The sequence below is a fragment of the Eriocheir sinensis genome, chromosome 18 (assembly GCF_024679095.1).
Source record: "Eriocheir sinensis breed Jianghai 21 chromosome 18, ASM2467909v1, whole genome shotgun sequence".
Classification (NCBI taxonomy): Eukaryota; Metazoa; Arthropoda; class Malacostraca; order Decapoda; family Varunidae; genus Eriocheir; species Eriocheir sinensis.
Genome location: NC_066526.1, coordinates 15,583,396 through 15,602,786, shown reverse-complemented (window position 1 = coordinate 15,602,786; position 19,391 = coordinate 15,583,396). Strand labels below are relative to the sequence as shown.

General features: G+C 41.9%; 1 protein-coding gene across 8 annotated transcripts; it reads left to right on the top strand.

Annotated features, from left to right (window-relative positions):
* Positions 1-87: 87 nt before the first annotated feature.
* Positions 88-19,317, top strand: LOC127000371 (segment polarity protein dishevelled homolog DVL-3-like). 8 transcript variants are annotated; one of them, XM_050864032.1, is made up of 16 exons: positions 88-350; positions 3,402-3,471; positions 4,293-4,375; positions 5,546-5,619; positions 6,603-6,668; positions 9,169-9,312; positions 10,080-10,320; positions 10,991-11,119; positions 11,759-11,895; positions 12,264-12,347; positions 12,436-12,471; positions 12,643-12,777; positions 13,210-13,377; positions 13,983-14,207; positions 14,350-15,111; positions 16,191-19,317. In XM_050864032.1, exons 1-15 carry the CDS (start codon positions 190-192, stop codon positions 15,093-15,095), a joined length of 2,499 nt encoding a protein of 832 aa, XP_050719989.1. In that variant the 5' UTR covers positions 88-189; the 3' UTR covers positions 15,096-15,111; positions 16,191-19,317. The 8 variants fall into 8 exon arrangements, with proteins under 8 accessions (XP_050719989.1, XP_050719994.1, XP_050719991.1 ...); XM_050864034.1 differs by lacking the exon at positions 6,603-6,668 and adding an exon at positions 7,471-7,488 and having other exon boundaries at positions 89-350; positions 13,968-14,207; XM_050864031.1 differs by having other exon boundaries at positions 89-350; positions 13,968-14,207.
* The last annotated feature ends 74 nt before the right edge of the window (positions 19,318-19,391 follow it).

Genomic DNA, 19,391 nt, shown 5'->3' with positions numbered 1-19,391 from the left:
GCTGAACATAAGGGTCTGTAAATATTCAAGCAACACTATTATGCAGGAAAAGTGTTAATATGGTGCTCGTCGCCCCGCCCCCCCCCGGCGCGGCATTGTTGGAACGGGGCAGCAAAACACCACAGCAGGCGGCGGCCATATTACGGTCCCCTCGCCGCCCCTCTCCCGCCCGCCCCGCACACGGCCGCCATGGAGGAGACCAAGATCATTTACCACATAGACGACGAGGAGACGCCCTACCTGGTCAAGATACCCAAGGCGCCGGACAAAGTCACGCTGGCGGACTTCAAGAATGTCCTCAACAGACCCAGCTACAAGTTTTTTTTCAAGTCCATGGACGACGATTTCGGGTGAGGCGGGGCGGCACGGGGCCGGGGGCGGGGCGGGGCGGTCACGGGGCAGCGCCTGCACGGGGCGGGGCGGGGCGTGTCTGGCCCTGCGTGGCGCCGTGCCCAGTGTGGACAATACCCAGGGGCGGGGGGCGGGGCCCCCTAGTGAGTGGGGGCAGGGTGCTGGCACAGGGTCGGGGCAGGCAAAGCCCCCTACAGGGTAAGGGGTCAGGCTGCCCTTTGGGGGTGAGGGGGGTGCAGCCCCCTGCAGGGACCAGGGGCAGGTCACTCCGGGGTGTTGAGGGGGGCGGGGCCTGCCACGGGGAGGTCAGGTCAGGTGCAGTCAGGTGGGTGGGGCAAGGGAGCTAATGTGACACATACCTAGTTATAATTTGCTGACTGGCCGTGCTGCGCCCCAGTGTGCTGCCCCCCTGCAGGCACGGCGCAGCACAGGCGTCCACTACCTACAGGTCATACTTCTCAGTATTCAAGACATTGAATATTTATGTCTGAGTAAAATAACAGTTATTTGTAGTTCCTTGTAATTCATAGTGTAATATTTTTAATGAGGGGCATCCAAGTTCTTTGTTGTATTCATATACATTTTGTCATCGTTTGTGTGTGTGTAATTCGCCTCTTGGTCTGCTGCGGGTCTCTCTCAAGACAGCCAGCCGTTCCCCTATGGAAGAGCACTTAGCTCGTGTGTGTGTGTGTGTGTGTGTGTGTGTGTGTGTGTGTGTGTGTGTGTGTGTGTGTTTTACTACAGCCTGACCACAAGCTGGACTCATCACTGCCAGCAAATATCCTCCTTATTAGAGAATGCTCATTATAGTTGATCTCTGGGCACTGCCGTGACCTTCACACACCACACACCCCATTCCCCTTCCTCAAGTAAATACTCATTGTCAATGGAAAATTCTCAGCTTGTGTGTGTGTGTGTGTGTGTGTGTGTGTGTGTGTGTGTGTGTGTGTGTTTCACCACAGCCTGATCATGAGTAGGACCCTCAATCATCAGCAAGTACCCTCCCAATTCGAGCAACTGTAAGGTTCATTAGTTGATCTTTGGGTACTGCCAGGACCTCACACACCACACACCCCATTCCCCTTGTGCAAAGGGGACAGTAACCACTCCTTAGTCAACAGAAATATCCTGGCCTGAGTGGGGCTTGAACCGCAACCTGTCAGGCCATGAAGCCTGGCAGTTCAGCGCTTTACCGATTGAGCTATCAGAGAGTGTGTGTGTGTGTATTTAATATTTACCTATCATTTTCCAGGCCATTCCAGACCTCCACAACTCTTTGTGGAAACCTGTTCTTATTATCTCTTCTACAGGCATCCTTCTTCATCTTGCTTCCATGACCCATTGAGTATCTTGTATCCCATGTTATTAGATCTTCCTCGTAGGCGCTCTCCATCACATTCAGCACCCCATACACCACAATCAAATCTCCTCTCTCCTTCTTCTGTTCCAATGGTGGTAAATTCAATTGCTTAAATCTCTCTTTGTATGTTAAGTTTCTTAGTCCTGGAACCAACTTTGTGTGTGTAATTCACCTCTTGGTCTCCTGCGGGTCTCTCTCGAGACAGCCAGCCGTTCCCCTACGGAAGAGCACAGAGCTCGTAGTACCGATCTTTGGGTAGGACTGAGACCACTCACACACAACACACCGCGACAACGAGGTCACAACTCCTTGCCTGACGTCGCGTACCTACTCACTGCTAGGTGAACAGGGGCTACACATGAAAGAAGATAAACCCAACTTATCTTCACCCGGCCTGGGAATCAAACCCTGGTCCTTCTGGTTGTGAGCCAGACGCTCTACCCCTTAGTTACCGGGCCATGTGTGTGTGTGTGTGTGTATTTACCTAGTTGTATATACCTAGTTGTGACATATGGGAAAAGAGCTACGCTCGCGCTGTCCCGTCTCCATATCCTCTCTTATCCAACTTTTCCTTAAAATCATGAATGTTTCTTGCATAAACCACCTCCTCCTCCAGTCTATTCCATAGCTCAATGCTTCTGTTTGGGAAGCTAAACTTTTTCACATCTCGCCTACACGTGGTCGCCCTCAACTTCTTTCCATGTCCTCTCATTTCTCTCGCTCCACACACACAGGTCCTCTCTGTCCAGATTCTCCACCCCGCTCGCTACCCTGTACACTGCTATCAGGTCTCCTCTTTCTCTTCTTCTCTCCAGGGTTGTGAGCCCCATGTTATTGAGTCTCTCCTCGTAAGTCCGATCCCTATGTTCCGGTACCATCTTAGTTGCCACTCTGTACTATTTCCAGCTTTTTTATGTTCTTCTTTTCGTGAGTAAACCAGACCACTGCTGCATACTCCAACCTTGGCCTTATCATCGTAACTATTATTTTCTTCATCATCTCTTCATCCAAATACGCAAATGCCATCCTTCTGTTCCTCAGCAAATTCATAGTGTGTGTGTGTGTGTGTGTGTGTGTTTTAACCTAGTCATAGTACAGGATTGGAGTCATGCTCATATTGTCCTGCTTTCACATTATAGTTATCCAGATTATCTTGAACTTTATGAATGCTCCTCACTTGTGCCACTCCTTGTTGTAGACAATTCCATCTTTCAATAGCGCTGTATGGGAAGCTGAATGTGTGTGTGGTATGTGTGTGGTATGTGTGTGTGTGTGTGTGCGACTGGATACACCATTCCCATACATCCTCATATGGTATCATTATCATAATAATGACTCGTATAATTAGCTCAGAGAAATGTGCTTCCAATTAAGTCAGATGGCAGGTAACTAATGAGTGTTTGCTTTATAGTGTATTTAATACTTAGTCTATGATGATTTACTCAGCAATTAATATTAAGAGCTGTACAGTGTTCTTCCAAGATGGTGTCTATGCTAAAATGTTGATGTAATTCAGTAATGCATAGTAAGTACAATGATATACCAGTTTAATCTTTATAATCATGATAGGCCTATATGTATTACAACAGTTAGTTATTACAATTGCTTAGCACTGTAGTATTCTTTTTTGTATACCCTTTGTGACTGCAGTGATGCCAATCTAACATGCATTTCTCTTCCCCCACTGCAGGGTTGTCAAGGAGGAAATAATAGACGATGACGCGCCGCTGCCTTGTTTCAACGGTCGGGTTGTGTCCTGGGTGAGTCTTCCACTTCCTACCACCATGAAGTGCTTGTTGTCGTACACTTTCTTCACTATTACCACCTCTACCAACATAACCATTCCTCCATGCACCTGTCACACAACACCTGTTATATCAGTTATGCTTTATATCATTCCACTCATAGAGACCAAAATTATGACCATAATTGTCTTTGAATTGAGTAGTTTGTTACTGGCATATATTTCTTCCTTTTTCTCAACTAGAATTTTTACTGTCTTCTTCCCTTGAGAAAGGAATATATGATGCACAACTAAACATTACCAGAAGATACAATTTAGCCCCAAAATGGTTTTGTTTATACCTGTATTAGGAAGCTTATGTCACCTGTTTGATTCAATTCAACCTGTCATCATAGGAGGAGGAAGGATTGTCACCTGTATTACCAATTACCATGAGGCTTTATCGCTCTGCTTGGGGAAGACATTGCACCATTGTTGAAACTCTCGTTCAGCCAATATCCCAGAACATGTCACCTTAAAGTAATGTTGTATTGTATGTGAGGCATTATGGTGTTTTGTTGGGAAGATGGTGCAGCATTATTTGTGCCCTTGAAGCACGGTATTGCCCCTCTTTGAGATATGTCAGCTAATAGTGGTGTTGCGTTGTGTGTGAGGTATTGCTGTGTTGTGCTAGGAAGATGGTGCAGCTTATTTGTACCCTTGAAACACTGTATTGTCCCTATTCCAGATCATAACACCTTATAGGAGTGTTGCATTGTGTGTGAGACATTATGGTGTGTTGAGAATATGGTGCATCATTATTTGTACCCTCAAATCACTGTATTGCTCCTATTTCAGATTGTGTCAGCAGACAGTAGTGTTGTATCAGACAATGTGTCACAGTGTGCAGAGGTGGAGGGAGGACGGCCGCCCCCTTATCAGTGAGTATCGTATTATCTTTGTTTTTTCTTTTGAGCCTTGATCAAACACACTTTCTGGGCTTTACTTGAGTGAGATCACAGACAGCTGCAGGTGGCTGAGGTATTGGTTAAGTTTCATAATGCATGAGTCACCTAAGTATTATTTTATCTTTGTTTTTTCTCCTGAGCTCGGATCAAGTACATTCTGTCAGGGCTTTACTTGACTGAGGCCACACAGACTGAATGGACTGAAGTGCAAGTAACAGCCTCAGAATACACAGATTACTTCCAGAGCACAATTCATTATTATTATTTATTTTGCCTCTGATATAACACTTTTTGGAGGACACTTGTGGACACCTACTTTCCCTACTTTCCTTACGTTTTGGCTTCCTCCTGTCTCCTTTTATAATGAGTGGCATGTTTCAGTTTACTTTGTTGTTTTTGCCTTGCCTATCTTCTATACTACAATATAACTTGGCTGAGGTCACAGAGACTCAATGGCAAAGGTCTGAAATTTACCATATATCAGTATAAGTAATTCAATGTTCAGCATGAGTGGGTGGGTAGCAAAGTGACCCCTGCAGCATAACAACAACTAGCCCTCCCACTATGATATAAGAAAATAGCAGGATAAGTGTGATTACAGTGTTTGGAGTTGTAAGGAACATATGAGTCATGCAAGAAGCAGGGTAATCAAAGAGATAAGATCACTTCAAATGTCAGGGATTTAGATTACGGAGGTGATCATTCAGTTTGTACGTGTGTGTGAATAAGGGGAAAGATCTTGTAAGTGTGACAAATCTTCCTGTCTGTGAGCAGTATGATAGATTGGCAGTGTTTGAGACATTCATCATGTTTTCTTACCTTGATTATCACTTCTCTCCTTTTTTATCCATGGAAAGACTACAGTATTTGACACTTAATTTGTTGTTTATCTGCCTTGCATAATGGTGGAGTTTAGAGTGCTAGAGAAGCAGTGAGCTAGAATATTCTGCATATTTATTGGAACTTTGATTTGTGTATATGATTGATTGTTAATACCTATATTAAACATAATTATCTTATCCTGTTAATGTTACTTAGACTTCAGTATTTGAAATTTATTTAAATAATTATCAAAGAGTTAGACCTGTAGCTTTATCAGTTTCTTAGCTGCTTGCCTTCTCTACAATGGTTCATATTTTGCAGCCATGGAGAAACCACCAGTCAGCTTGAAGATTCTACTTGTACAGAAACCGAGAGTGTTATCTCCACACGAAGAGGTGAGTGTGTGAGCCCCCTGCAGGGCCTTGTGTGTGTGTTGTGTTGCTCCTCACACTGAGTCCCTCACAGGCAGCAAGGGAATTTCAGTTCCCTCTGATAGCCCAAGTATATATTTGACTAAACAAACACATTACTGAGTGGTCATAGCATGTTGTTTGAATTATGTATTTCCCTTGTATTTAGACAATATCTTGCAGCTGAAAGCAAGAAGCAAGAGTGTTTTCCCTCTTACCACATGTACAAACATACGATACTTTTTGCTGTTATCCGGTCACAGTTACTGTTTGCTAACTTAACTTTCAGGAAAATTTAAAATCTTTAGGAAATAGGTATTTGATTTTACTGTACTAAGTAGCTATTTTTATATTCTTTTTTTATGTGATAAATTTTCAACTTAACTACTGAAAGTTTTGATTGGATACCAGATCTGCAATTGCTAAAATTACTAACATGATACAGACTAGAAGAATAGTTTGTTCTTGGTTTCATTAGTTTTGCCCAGGTGCAGAAGAGCTTTTTTTCCAATATATTTTCCAGTCAAATGTACCTGTTTGATATTCTACATGTAATAAGTTCCAAGAACTTTTATCTGTTGTGTGAAGTTAATTACTATTGATAGTAACTAAGTTATATCAGAGTTAGTAGTGTTGCCCTTGTGTACGACAGTGTAGCGCGGTAGTTGTTATTCACTTGTATAGTAATAGTCAAGGTTCCATTGATGAGAATAGTGGCCTAGAAGTAGAGTTGCTTTGCATGAGGAGTTACTGTTGTGCTTGCCCTGCAGTGATAACTAGTGTGCACATTTTTGCTGTAGCTTAGCCTTTTTATAGTTTGTTTTTGTTGAGTACAATCCCTGTACATAGTGTGGCTTGAATGGAGAGGCAGGAGCTGTGCAGATGAAGGAGATGCAGGTGATTCTGTACCATCACCTGTGCTTTCACTGCCTTAGTTACAGTATGTTTTGTTGATTTTTTATTTTTAGACCGGCACCACAGAAGTTCGCGACATCATAAGTTTGATAAGTACAATGACCGGCACTTTGTGGATCGTAAGTATGTCCTCACTCTGAAGATATTGGTGGCAGAGATTACTTACTTTGGCTGGGCTTTATATATACACACACTTCTCTACAGAGAATATGTAATTCTAGATGACAGGACTGCATCGCATCATTCTAAGACCAAGTCCTGACTCAGCTTCTCCTGGACCTTCCCTGCCAACAAACTTGGAAATATTCCCACTAGTTTAAAAGGGTTAGGTCACTTTTCAGTGGTGCTAGGTTACTATTGTTATGCGATTAAGTATTGCTCTATAGGTTCTGTTATGTGTAGAGCTGTTGAAAGATTAACGACTAAATAACAAAAGTGATAACCTGGAAATTGTAAAAGTCAGAGCAGACAAGGTAACCACATAGTGAGGTGAAATTAGAGCATTTACTGGAGCAGGATGAAGTTGACATAGAGAGAGAGGTGGAGAATGTTGGGAAAGGACTTTATTGTGCAGTAGACTAGTAATGGCTAATGATGAGACTACATAAGCTTGGTTGATATTTTATACAGTCCTATTATCAAGAATTACCAGATATTATGTTACTAAATTGGTATCCTGTATGTGTGCTTGGTCAATGTACGAGTAACATGGGATTGTTACAGTTGCTGCCTGACAGTACTGCCTTTAGCTTTCTCTTCATTGGGTCTTAATGCATCAGCTGCCCTGCTTCCTCGGGAGGTTTCTCTGCCCTGTCATGTTGAATGGTACAAGTGTGATATGTATGAAGTCTTTGTAATCTTTAAGTAGCCTATACATGCCTACGAACAAAATTATAATTTGTGTATTATATCTTTTTTTAGAAATACCAAGGACCATAGGTAATATTGCCTTAACTTTTGTTCCTCTTTGGAGGGAATGTATGTATAAATGTGATCACACACTTCCATGCTGGTTGTCTCTCTCTTTTGGCAAACTTGAGGTTCATTATTGATAATGCAGTGGCTTAACATCTAAACTGGAGAGCTACAATTAAATTTTGAATATAGGCATATATAGATAAAAGAAATTGTGTAATCTTTCATAGAGGCATAGATAACTGAGAAATGCTTTGTTCTCTCCCATTCTGAGAAAACACTGCATGTAAGATCTAGTTGAGGGAAGAAAAAAGGAGGAATGGATTGAATTCAAGTACTAAGGGATGGTTTTATGTAAGTATGGAAGCAGTGAAGGGCAGACAGGTAGCAGGTGCAGTGGAGAGAATTATGAAAGGAGGAAGTATGAGCATGAGGGGTAAAGAAAGGGTATAAGAATATGCATCATGGATCTGGAATGTAGCTCAGAAATCACAAATATGGACATTGGAAATGAGCTATAGAAGGGATGCATGTGTTGTGTCAAGAGGGGACAGAGAAAGGAAGAAAGAGATGCATATGATAATTTTGATATTGGTGTAATAGTAAAAGGAGTGGATATAGGAGTGGTTGAATGGGTGAAATGTGGTACTCATGAGATGGTGTGGGTATGTGATGAGAATGAATGTGTATGACTTTGTGAAGAGAGTGTATGAGGCCAGTGTTGAGGACTCGAGAGGGGATCAGACCACCAATGAAATGGATCAGTAGAGGTGACGAGTGCCGGAGAAAGTTGGCAGGTGAAGGATTGAATGTGGTGAGAGGGAGTTCTTGAAGAGGAAAAACTGGAAGCACTTTTGCCATGGCCAGGGTGTCAGAGATATAGGTAGTTAAATAGATGCACTGTTCTGCCCCACTCAAGGTTACTTCCTCTCCACCTCTTCCTGCCATTGCTTGCTTCTTAACATAAAAGTTCTTTATTACTTGAAAATTCATTATTATTTTGTTGTCTTGCTTCGTTGAAGTAAAAAAAATCTAGATTGTTTCTTTACATGACCAAATGTAGTTTTACACATGCCAATTCTTTCATTGTGTCTTCTTCCTCTTTCTTGGTGATCCTTCAGCTCAGTTTATTTTCCTTGTAATTATTCCCTTCTCCATTGTGCCTTGCTTCTTAAAACTGAACAAGTATAGAAAATGTCAGTTCCTTAGGAAGACAATGTGCGAGATAGATCACACTTAATTATGCTTATTATATCTTTACTGTTAAGTCAGTTGATGTCTTAGTGACTAATGTCTTCATCCAGCATGCTTATTATTCATTTGAAGCCAGTTTGAGGTGTATATAGTCTTTGTCTGTTATTTGTGATTCCTTCATTTATGTTTCTCTGTGATACAATTTACACGTGGGAAAACAAAAGTCAGAAGAAGAATACAACTGTATTTACATCAGATTGTTAATGGGTAATACTGTCTTCATCATTGGGGTTAGTACAAGTGATTAGTTCAGTGAACAGATACATTCGAGAGTTACCGTTACAGTCATGGTGATGGATGTGCTCCTACGTATATTGGGTAGTTAACATTTTTCTATTATATGTCCTATCATAGGGTCTTATAATATCAATGGGGAATCAATACATTTCTTGTTGGGTAGCTTTATTAACTTGAAAACTTTACTAATTTGACACGTCTATCAACTTGCAGCAATGCGGATCAACGGCCATGGGACCCGCGTGCCCCGCCACCATGGCTACGAGTCCTCCTCCATGATCAGCTCAGACCTGGAGTCCACGAGCTTCTTTGATTCTGACGATGACGCCTCCAGTCGCATCACAGCCACCACCACGGGTAAAGAGGCGCGGGGACTTGTTCATAGCGACAGATCTTCACTTGAACGCTGTGTTATAACATGGTTTTTATATTTGCTTAGCCCCTGGTCTGTCATATTTGCCTGATTAAGAAAGAGAAGCAAGAGAGTTTGAAATCATCATGTACTACTACCAAAAAACTCACGTAATTGTAGTAGTAAACTATTTTCTGGAGTGACTGGATTGTATTTTCTCTATAATGTAGAAGTCAGTAGGCAAGAAAGAAAATATGAGGTCACAGAGCACAGTAGTGGTAAGCAGCATTTTCAGAGTGAGTGGATGATGCTTTGTTGGTAATGTACAGGTAAAGAGGCAAGAAGTTATAAGATCATCACAGAATTAGAACTTTCATACGCTGTCCAGAAGACCACCTGTCAACCCGGACTCTAGATTCTAGGATTAAAGATGAGCTCCGGGAGGGCAGCATGAGCCAATGCAAGATGGCGCCACTATAAACACTCAGCTGGGCCGACCATCAGGCCCCACCGGGAAGAAGCCTACCGGCGCAATAGGCAGCGACAAAAAAAAGAAAGAAAAAAAAAAAAAAGTTCCATAACCACAAAACACTAGGAAGCAATGTGTCCAAGAGTGGCTGGAGTGTGTCTGTATTGTTCACGTCAGGAAGGAAAATGGTTTGAGATATGAGTGTATTCTAGTGTGTTATTTTGAATCACAGCTATAATGAATTTGTTTTGTTTTTCAATTGTCATTTCTCCCTCACTGAGCTCCTCCTCCTCTCACCCCCAGGGAGCAGTAGTGTGTCAAGGCTACACGCGCGGCACAGGCGGAAAAAGCAGCGCCGGCACCGTCTGCAGCCTGCCATGTCCCGCACCTCCTCCATCTCCTCCATCACAGACTCTACCATGTCCCTCAACATCATCACCGTCACCCTCAACATGGACACGGTCAACTTCCTGGGCATCTCCATCGTGGGCCAGTCCAGCAAAGGGGGAGACGGCGGAATCTACGTGGGCTCAATAATGAAGGGGTGAGGTGGGGGAGGAGAAATAGAAGAGGGGTTTCATGCAGTAAAGAGTTAGATCAAGGGCAAAAACAAAAAAAAGTAAAAAGCCCACCAAACACTGCTCCTATAATAGTAAACAAAAATAAGTGGCCAGAAGAGAGGTCAATTTTAGATTAATAAGAGGAGGGTATTGGTAAAGAGGTGAAAATCTTCTGACAACCTTGAAATAACATGGTAGCTACTTACGATGACTGCAGTTTACACTCAGTTTTCAAAAGGCTTAATAATTTTTTTGGAGTATTTTTTCATTTTACCAATACAAAATCATGACAATAGAAGTAACATGGAACTTAATGACTATAGGTTATACTATTGCCTTATTTATTAAACACCACATTAGTCCTTAGTAGCAATAATGTGCCTGATTTGCATTGTTGACCCATTTTCAGGGCATGGTTGGTTGATTTTCTTGAATTTTTATGGCTGAGTTTGTACTGTGTCAGCTTTGTAAAATTAACACTTCTAGCTAAGTCTGTCCCAAATACGAAATTAAAAAGCCAGACTAACCACATAACTGTTGATAAATACTAATGCAGCATTAAAAAAAATCTGGTGTTTACATCAGAGGCCCATCATTCTTGAGTGTAGTAAAGCTGCTTATAGACCTGTATCAATTATTTGTGTTCTTTTCCAGAGGTGCTGTGGCTCTGGATGGTCGCATTGAGCCAGGGGACATGATACTCCAGGTCAACGATATTAACTTTGAGAACATGAGTAATGACGAGGCTGTTAGGGTGCTTAGGGAAGTTGTTCAAAAGCCTGGGTGAGTGTTTCTACCCTGTTGTTGTTTTGGTGTTGAGTTGCATGTTTTCTTTTGTTGGTATGAGGCTGTAGCATTTGTGTTTTCTTTTTCCTCTTCTTGTGTTGTCCAGTAATACTTGATTGGTAAAATTTGGGTTCCCTCAACATTTAAACTTTTGTATAGTTTCTAATATTACTTACTGTTGTTATTACTGTGGTGTACTTCGATGTAGCAGAAATTTTAACGGGAATTTACTTCGTTTTGGAATAGGTGTGACATCAAAGGAAGTGGACTGTGGTATAGTTCAATGGGTGAAGCATGGTAGTCCGAATTGGTTTTGGAATCAGCTAGAAGAAGGGCATTGGATTGTAGCATGGTTCAGTGGGTTATTATTTTTTAATTTCCTATTTACTATTATGATTTTTCCTTTCATGACAGTTTTTCCCATTCTTGCACACAGGCCCCATTTTTCTCTTTTATCTACTTGCTAGTTTTACATTTCTGACAAAACCTAAGTGCTTAAAAACTACATCCCATACCTTTGTAATTCCCTATGTACTATCATATCTACTTTTTTTTTTTTTTTCTTTTGGTTGTTATTGAAATTTCCTTTGTCATATTAATTTTCCAAGTTTTGACACGATACCTTTTCAATTACAGGCCTATAAAACTTGTGGTTGCCAAGTGTTGGGATCCAAACCCCAAAGGCTACTTCACCATACCACGAACAGAGCCGGTGCGACCCATCGACCCCGGGGCCTGGGTGGCTCACACACAGGCGTGCCGGGGGCTGCCAGGTGGGTGAGGCCCCTAGGCTGGAGAGAGAGTTTATTATTGAAGGGATTTGCCATGGAGTGTAGTTTAACAGGGGACAAACTTCAAAACCTTTTTTTTTTTTATCTTGCTGGACTTGCCCTCAGTGAATATGTTGTTCATTGTATGGTGGGTGAGCCACATAGGGCTGAGAGTTCTTGTTTTGGGGTAGATTTGCAATGGTCATAGTGCAGAGGGTATTTGTTTCTGGACTTGCTGTGTATAGTGTGTAGTAAATCATTTTCAATCAAGGAAGAGTCTAAATTGAGAGTATAGACTAGATATGTGTTTTCTGAGAGTGAGTGAATGTTAAAGTGTGAATGAAAGGCTGAATTTCGCTTCCCCTCAACAGGCGAGTTCCCTGGCCGCCCACCCTCTGTCAGCACCCTCACCTCCACCAGCTCCTCCATCACCTCCAGCATCCCAGAGTCCGAGAGTAAGCACCACCAACTCTTTCTTGCACTACATTGCATTTGTTGATATATTCAGGCCTTTTATAGATGTATTATTTATTATATCCACAGGGTACCAGGGACTCGGGAAACCTAGCTTCTCTTTTGGTGATTATCTTGTGTTATTTATTATATTAAAGGAAACTTATCATGGGCTAAAAATATATTAAAAAATATCTGCAATAAGCTAATAATGAAAATGATGGAAGTAAGTGATAAAGTTAAGTTCCAGAGGTCTTTTCTGAATATCGTGCTTTATAATTGATTTCCTACCTTCAGGGCCGTATGAAGAAATGAAGCTTACAATCAATACTCCGATGGACACCATAGTGAGAACAATGGCAGCTCCCGACTCTGGCCTGGAGATTAGAGACCGAATGTGGCTCAAAATCACCATACCTAATGCATTCATTGGTGAGTTTGTGCTTTACTTATCAGGGAACACCAAGTAGACTGTAGATGAAATTTTTTTAATGTAATATCATGCCAGGCTTAAATGTAGCTGCTAATATTTAGGGTCGGGGGCAACTGTTGAGAGGATTAGGCTGATTGCGAGGGTCATTGAATTTTTAATTTTTTTAATTATGAAGGGAACAAGGGAAAAAAAACAAGTAATTAAAAGTACTCATAACTAAGTGCTCTCAAAAGAAAATGCTGATGCAAAAAGAGTAGCTAATAAGATTTAGTTCTAGAGGTGTGTTGATATTCACTGATTGAAAGTTTCTCATAGAAGGAAAGCTGTTCTAAGGGTTGACCAGTGAATGAGATGGAAGAGTGAAAAGTGGGTAACTACACCAGTAAGTAGCTCACGTCAATGGCTTGGTGTGTTTTGTCTCTGACCTGCAGGGGCTGACGTGGTGGATTGGCTGCACCAGAGAGTCGATGGCTTCCAGGACCGGCGGGAGGCAAGGAAGTACGCGGCTCAGATGCTCAAGGCGGGCTACATTAGACATACTGTTAATAAGAAGGACTTCTCGGAGCAGTGCTACTATGTGTTTGGTGACCTTTGTGCCAGTAAGTGTGAAGTGTTGTGACAGTTTGATTTCAGTTCTCTTAGTTACTTTATTACCTTTGTAGGGTGTGCTTAATTTGTATGCACCATTCCAGGTAGTACTTATGTCTGGGATGAAACTACTTGGGAATAATTAAGCTGAGGTATGAAAGTAAAATTACGTTTGTTAATCTCTCTTTTGATGAGTTTATTTTCATACCTCTGCTCAGTTTTTCCAAGTCATGTTTATCCTGACATGAGGATTAAATGGAACAGGATGAGCATACAAATTGGCAGATGCACCCCACTTCATGCTGTAATGTTTGCTCTGTTGTTGTTTGCCAATGTGTTTGTGACTAATCTGCAGTGGCTGCTCACAGGATTTAATGGTCTTTACTGTGAACCATTAACAGTGTATATAGAAAGTTCATAGACTCTCAGAATGAAGTGAGATATTGTTGCTATATAATTCTGTGCATCAAGAGAGAGAATGAACGTGTAGCAGTTCACTCAATGCTCATAGATATTAAGCTTTAATAGCACTGTGCATCTGTAGTGAAGGCACAGAACTGGTGGCGGCCATACACTTATATTTTGTCTCCCTCTCTAATAGATATGATACTCACAGGCTTAGCAGGGTTGAAGCTGGGTGAGGACGACACTCTGAGCGAGGCGGACAGGGACACCCTCGCCCCTCTGCCCCCACCCTCAGGCACCTCCCCCTGGGGTGGCCCACACATGCCTTATGCTGGCACTTATGTCCCCCCTGCCACTGGCTTCACACCCATGCCGTTTAATTACACCAATGAATCCTTTGCATTTAATAGAGATGGCAGTACTAACAGTGGCTCAGGTAACAAGTGTTGACTTGTGGTTGTTGATCTGTTATGCTGATGTGATGTGCAAGTAGATGCTGTGTTATGTAGTTTGCAGTGAAAACAGTCAAGATTACTTACCTTGATTAATGTTTAACTCGGCATTTTCTGGCTCTTCAGGTAGCAGCGGAGGGACCCAGAAGAAAGTGGAAAGGAAGTCGGCGTCTCCAGCACAGAGTGGGAGTGATAGCGAGGCCAGCCAGCGCAGCGCCCGCCGGATAGGGAGTGGTGGGACTGGGTCAGGCAGTGGTAGTGTTGGTGGAGGGGGCGGCGGTGGCGGTAGTAGTGGTGTAGGAGGGGGAGGGACAGTTGGCACGGGGGGAGGATCTAGCGGTTCAGAGCGTTCCACAGCCACCACCTTGTCCCAGCCGCCCCAGCAGCCCCACCTGCCTCACCCCTCTCTTCAGCACCCCACAGGTGTGCCCCAAGTGTTTGCCTCACACCCTCAACACCCCCCACACCCTCAACACCCCCCACACCCTCAACACCCCCCACACCCTCCACACACCCCACATCCCCCACACCCTCCACATCCCCCACACACCACACACAATACACATCCCCCTCCCTCCCATCAAAAGGGAATTCCCCCATTATTGCCCCCACATCCAACACATCCCCACCCCCCTCCAGCGGGCATCCCTCCCCAGCCCCACAGTCACCCCCACCCAGCAGGCATCCCTCCTTCCCACAACCACCCTCATCCCCCTCCTCCTGCCGTCCCTCATCCTCAGTCTAGCCAGCCTAACCCTACTGCCCCTCCTGCCCGTCTGGTGGAGCAGATGGCTCCTGACCTAGCTGCCAGCACCAACAGTTTCAGCCTGGCCATGGACAACCCCTGCAACTTTTTTGTTGATTCTGTTTGAAGCTTTAATTGTTTTGGTTAGTATTTTGACTTATTATTTTGTTGTTTTCTTTCTTTTGGCCCAGCTTTGCAAATTTTCTACTCTAGTCAGCTGCTTCACCATGCATTAAAAAGTCTTGGGGTGAAAGAATCATGCAAAACTTTCATCACACTTGGCACAAAGGTGAAGGCCAGTTGTTGATGTTCCGAGCACATGACGCTTGAGTTCACTGCATTGTTGCTTGAAAAGTTTATTGACTCAACTGCATATTTATTCTCTGCCATTCATGCTTGCCTGAGAACAGTGTTATTCAATGAAGCTTCACACACAAATATCAGCAGAGTTGTTTTTTGCAGCTGACCACTCTCCTCTGAGTAATTAATGCACTTGTTTGTTTTGTCTAGTGTTGAATGCATATTACTTAACAATATTTCACAGCTTGAAGGGGAGAGTTTTGTCAAACAAAGAATAATATTAAAAATAAAAATCTGAAATGCTTGGAAACAGGAATTATATATTTTTTATTGTTGTTATTTGATAGTTAATTTGAGTTTTAGTTGTGACTTGAAAACATTGTCTGATTTCTTATGGATATTTCTATAGTTTTGCTTTGGTGTTCTCCTCATACATACTTTATATTCTTAACCATTGTTTCCTAAAATTTTAAGTATTCTGATACACCTAACTCCTACTCTCCTGGTTCCACACACACACAGACCTACAAACTCAATGTGAGATTCTTGGCATGTATTTCCTATTTAAGTTTTCACTGTCCGAGTATAATGTAACAGCACTTGAATGGTGTGTAAGTGATATTGTGGCTCATTTCAGAGGACAAAATTTCTTGCATTGAGTGCCTGTAGAAAATGGGATTGTGTGGATGATGTTAATGACAACAGTCAGTGCTGGATGAGAGGAGCCACATTCACATGAGGCCAGCAAGGTTGCATTTCAGTTAACAATTAAGCCTCTGTACAATTAACATGAGGCAATCACACTTAGGAGGTAATCCTTGAATGTGAATATTAGTAACTGATTCTTAGTTCTAAACTGTTGTGGTTGTCGTCAGTTGTGTCGTGCGTCGATGTCTTGTCTAACAGGTGTGTGTTCTTTCAGAGGAGGACATCCAGGGTTACCAGTTCAGTGACCGCAGCTAGTCACGTGGAAGAGGGCCAGGGACCCAGCGCGAGCTTAAATCTCAGCGAAAAATGTGTCAAATCTCAGTGGAAGCTGCTAAGTGTTATCAACCTAAGTGATGTAACTATCTGCTTCATGTTGCTTCTCAAAGGCCTTGCCCCAAGTTGTGCTTCAGAACCTGACCAAGACCAGTGGCATAAGCACCGTAAGGGAGTTTCCAGGTAGGGACTACAATAACTCAGCCCTGATAATATATATTTTTCTATGAGTGCACCAACAGTAATCAATCCACCGGCAGCTCAATGTGACTTACAGGGTGGATTCTTTCTCCAGTAAAATCCGAAGAAGGCATCTCATACAGTGTTCACAAAACTTGACGTACTTGATCATGTGCATCATGAAAATGATTAATCTATTAAGTGGTATTGATATCCCGAGGCTTAGCCATTGTCAGTGAGTATTCGTAAGTGAAGTGAAAAAAAGTATTATATAGCTACATGGCAAACTGACAAACTCCTAATCGCATGTTGATGGAGGTGTGGAGACAGTGGAACTAACCACCAGATAGCAAGTTTTCCCCAGATATTATAGACCTGAACTTTGTGATAAGGTTCATGCAATTTCTGTTATATCAAAATCAAAGTGAACTGAAAATGTGGAGTATGTATACCTAACAAATTTTGGCATGGCATTTAGTGGTAATGCTGGCAAATATGTGAATGTGCAAAGGTAATCAGTTTCTTCATTGACTCCCCTCTCATGGAAAGGAAAGGAAGTATGTGGGTTAGTGCTCTCTAAGTGCAATTTACTAAAAAAGTATCAAAAGGATGGCTTCATGATGTTCAATTCAAGATTATTATGCAATAATGTAACTGAACCATTAAGTGGTGTCCCAAGGTAACCTAATGACATACATCCAATTATGCAATTTATAAGTGTGAAGATATGGTTAAAGTTATTTTGAAGGTGCATTGTTAGTTCTTTGGTCGTTAGTGTGTTTCCCAAATTTTTATTTTGAAATCAAATTCTGACTGACTCCAGGCTTTAATATTGGGACCCTCAGAGTGAAGAAAGATAAGTTGAATCTTCTGTATTGTTAATTTGGTGGTACAAGTTTGTTTTGTAAATGAGATCTAAAGGCACTCGTGTGTTCACATATTACAGGCAGAGCATTCACTTTCCTGATTTTTGTCATGAAAATCAAGAGACAGTGTGGGCTGTGGGTCCGTGTTTACATGTTACAGTGAAGTGCAGCTACTGTGCTAGTTTTGAACCTGATTTTAATGGCAGACTTTGGTTTTAAAAGAAATTGATATTCTAATTGTAAATCTAAATTGCAAAGGACTGTGAGGGAAGCAAATACATTTGCTAGGGCAAAACTATGTATATTTGAAGATTTTGAAGATAAATATGTCCAGATTGAACAATGGCTGTTGTATGTCAGTGCCAGGCCTTCATTAGAGAAGACCAGGACAGCCACCAGCCACATACAAGAGTGATGGTAATGTATACGAAGGTTGTTGCTCGTCACAACTTGATTATTGCTTTAATTGGTTAAACTGTGGGCTGTAAGGTGGGGCGCGTGTTTTACAATGAAGGTGTAGCTAAGACATCAAAAGCATCGGCTAATTTGGTTGTGGCAAATCATTTCTGATCAAGTGGTGGGCTGGTCCTCTGGTTGATTAATGATGCAACCAGATAGATAGTCAGGTTAATAGGTATTGTTAAATTGTTCTGTACACCAGCTAAGTAATGTCTGAGCAGTGTGCGTGTTTGCTGACCACAGTGCTTTCATCTGTACATAACTACATTTGTATTTTCACAGGATGAGCTACATCACATACCCATGAAAGGTGATAGGGCATAATTTCAGTACATTGCTATCAGCCATTGCAAGTAGTTGACCAGTTCTTGTGATCTCCAACCCTCTAAATTAGATTCACAAAATTTGTCCCAAGTTTGCAGTAATGATAAAGTGAGGAAACTAGAACAGAAAGGTTACCGAGTCCGTTGCTCAGACACACACGGCTCAAAAAGACACTTGCCCTAACTTATGAATTGCTACTCATCACAAGTACTAGTGGCTCATTAGTTCCTAATTATGCAGCATTCAGGCACAGACAGATCTTGATGAGGACAGCCATAGCACAAACTCCTGTTATCTCTTTGTTGCCGTCTACTAGGTACTCTGATTATTAATTATAATATGTACATTTGTTAAGTTATATTGAGCTTGTTTTTAGTAATTAACAAATTCTTGGCAGCTTTTTAATCAGTTAGAGAGAATTATACAGCACAATTTTACTATGTTCCAGGGTGAACTTTGTCATCTAATTGAAGGGCTGGAAGTCACCATATCATACTGTAAATACATGAAATTTGACTGTGTACCATTGTGTCTTCGCTTGCAGCCTGTGATGCAATCAGTCAGACAATAAGTTTTGTCTTAGTGGTAGTTTTCAGTATGTTGTCTCTGCCATTTTATTGTGATTTCTGTCTTGTTCCTTTACATTTTGTAAATGTATTTATGTACATAGAAAAGTATGAAAGAATCTTCTTAACTGCAGAATTGCTTCTGCATATCTGTGACCATAATATATGCTCGATATATATAGATTCTAAAACATATTATTACAGTCTCTCATGAAATGCCCCATTGATGCATGGTTTTATACATAAAGAATGAGTAATTTTAGCTACCACAGTGAAAGGGGTTCAGGTTGAGTGGCAGAGAGAAGGTTGAGGGTTGAGGAGGAGGGGAAGGCTTGGAGGCTCTACAGCTGTTCATTTTTTAACTTTTACATACTCCTGCTTCAGGGATACTCATTAATGAATGCTCTTAAGTATGTGTTGCATAATTCTTGTCACTGGACTACCATGACGACCTGTAGATACAAACAACTTGCTTTGCTGGTACAGGTGTATTATGTATTTTTTTATTGATTGGCGCAAGACTCAACATTAACTGTTCAGTGAGGAGCGACCTAAACAATCTTAATACTTATGTTGTGCTTCGTTGATAACGGTTTGGATTTGTACTCCGTGGGATCCATTCTGGTTCTTATAACTGTAAGTCATAGAGGTCAAAATATATACTTGAACATGTCTTGGGAATTTTTGTCTGCTTGGAGGTTTTGCATCCGTCTTCTGCAGGTTCATCCATGTAAGATTTCTATTTCT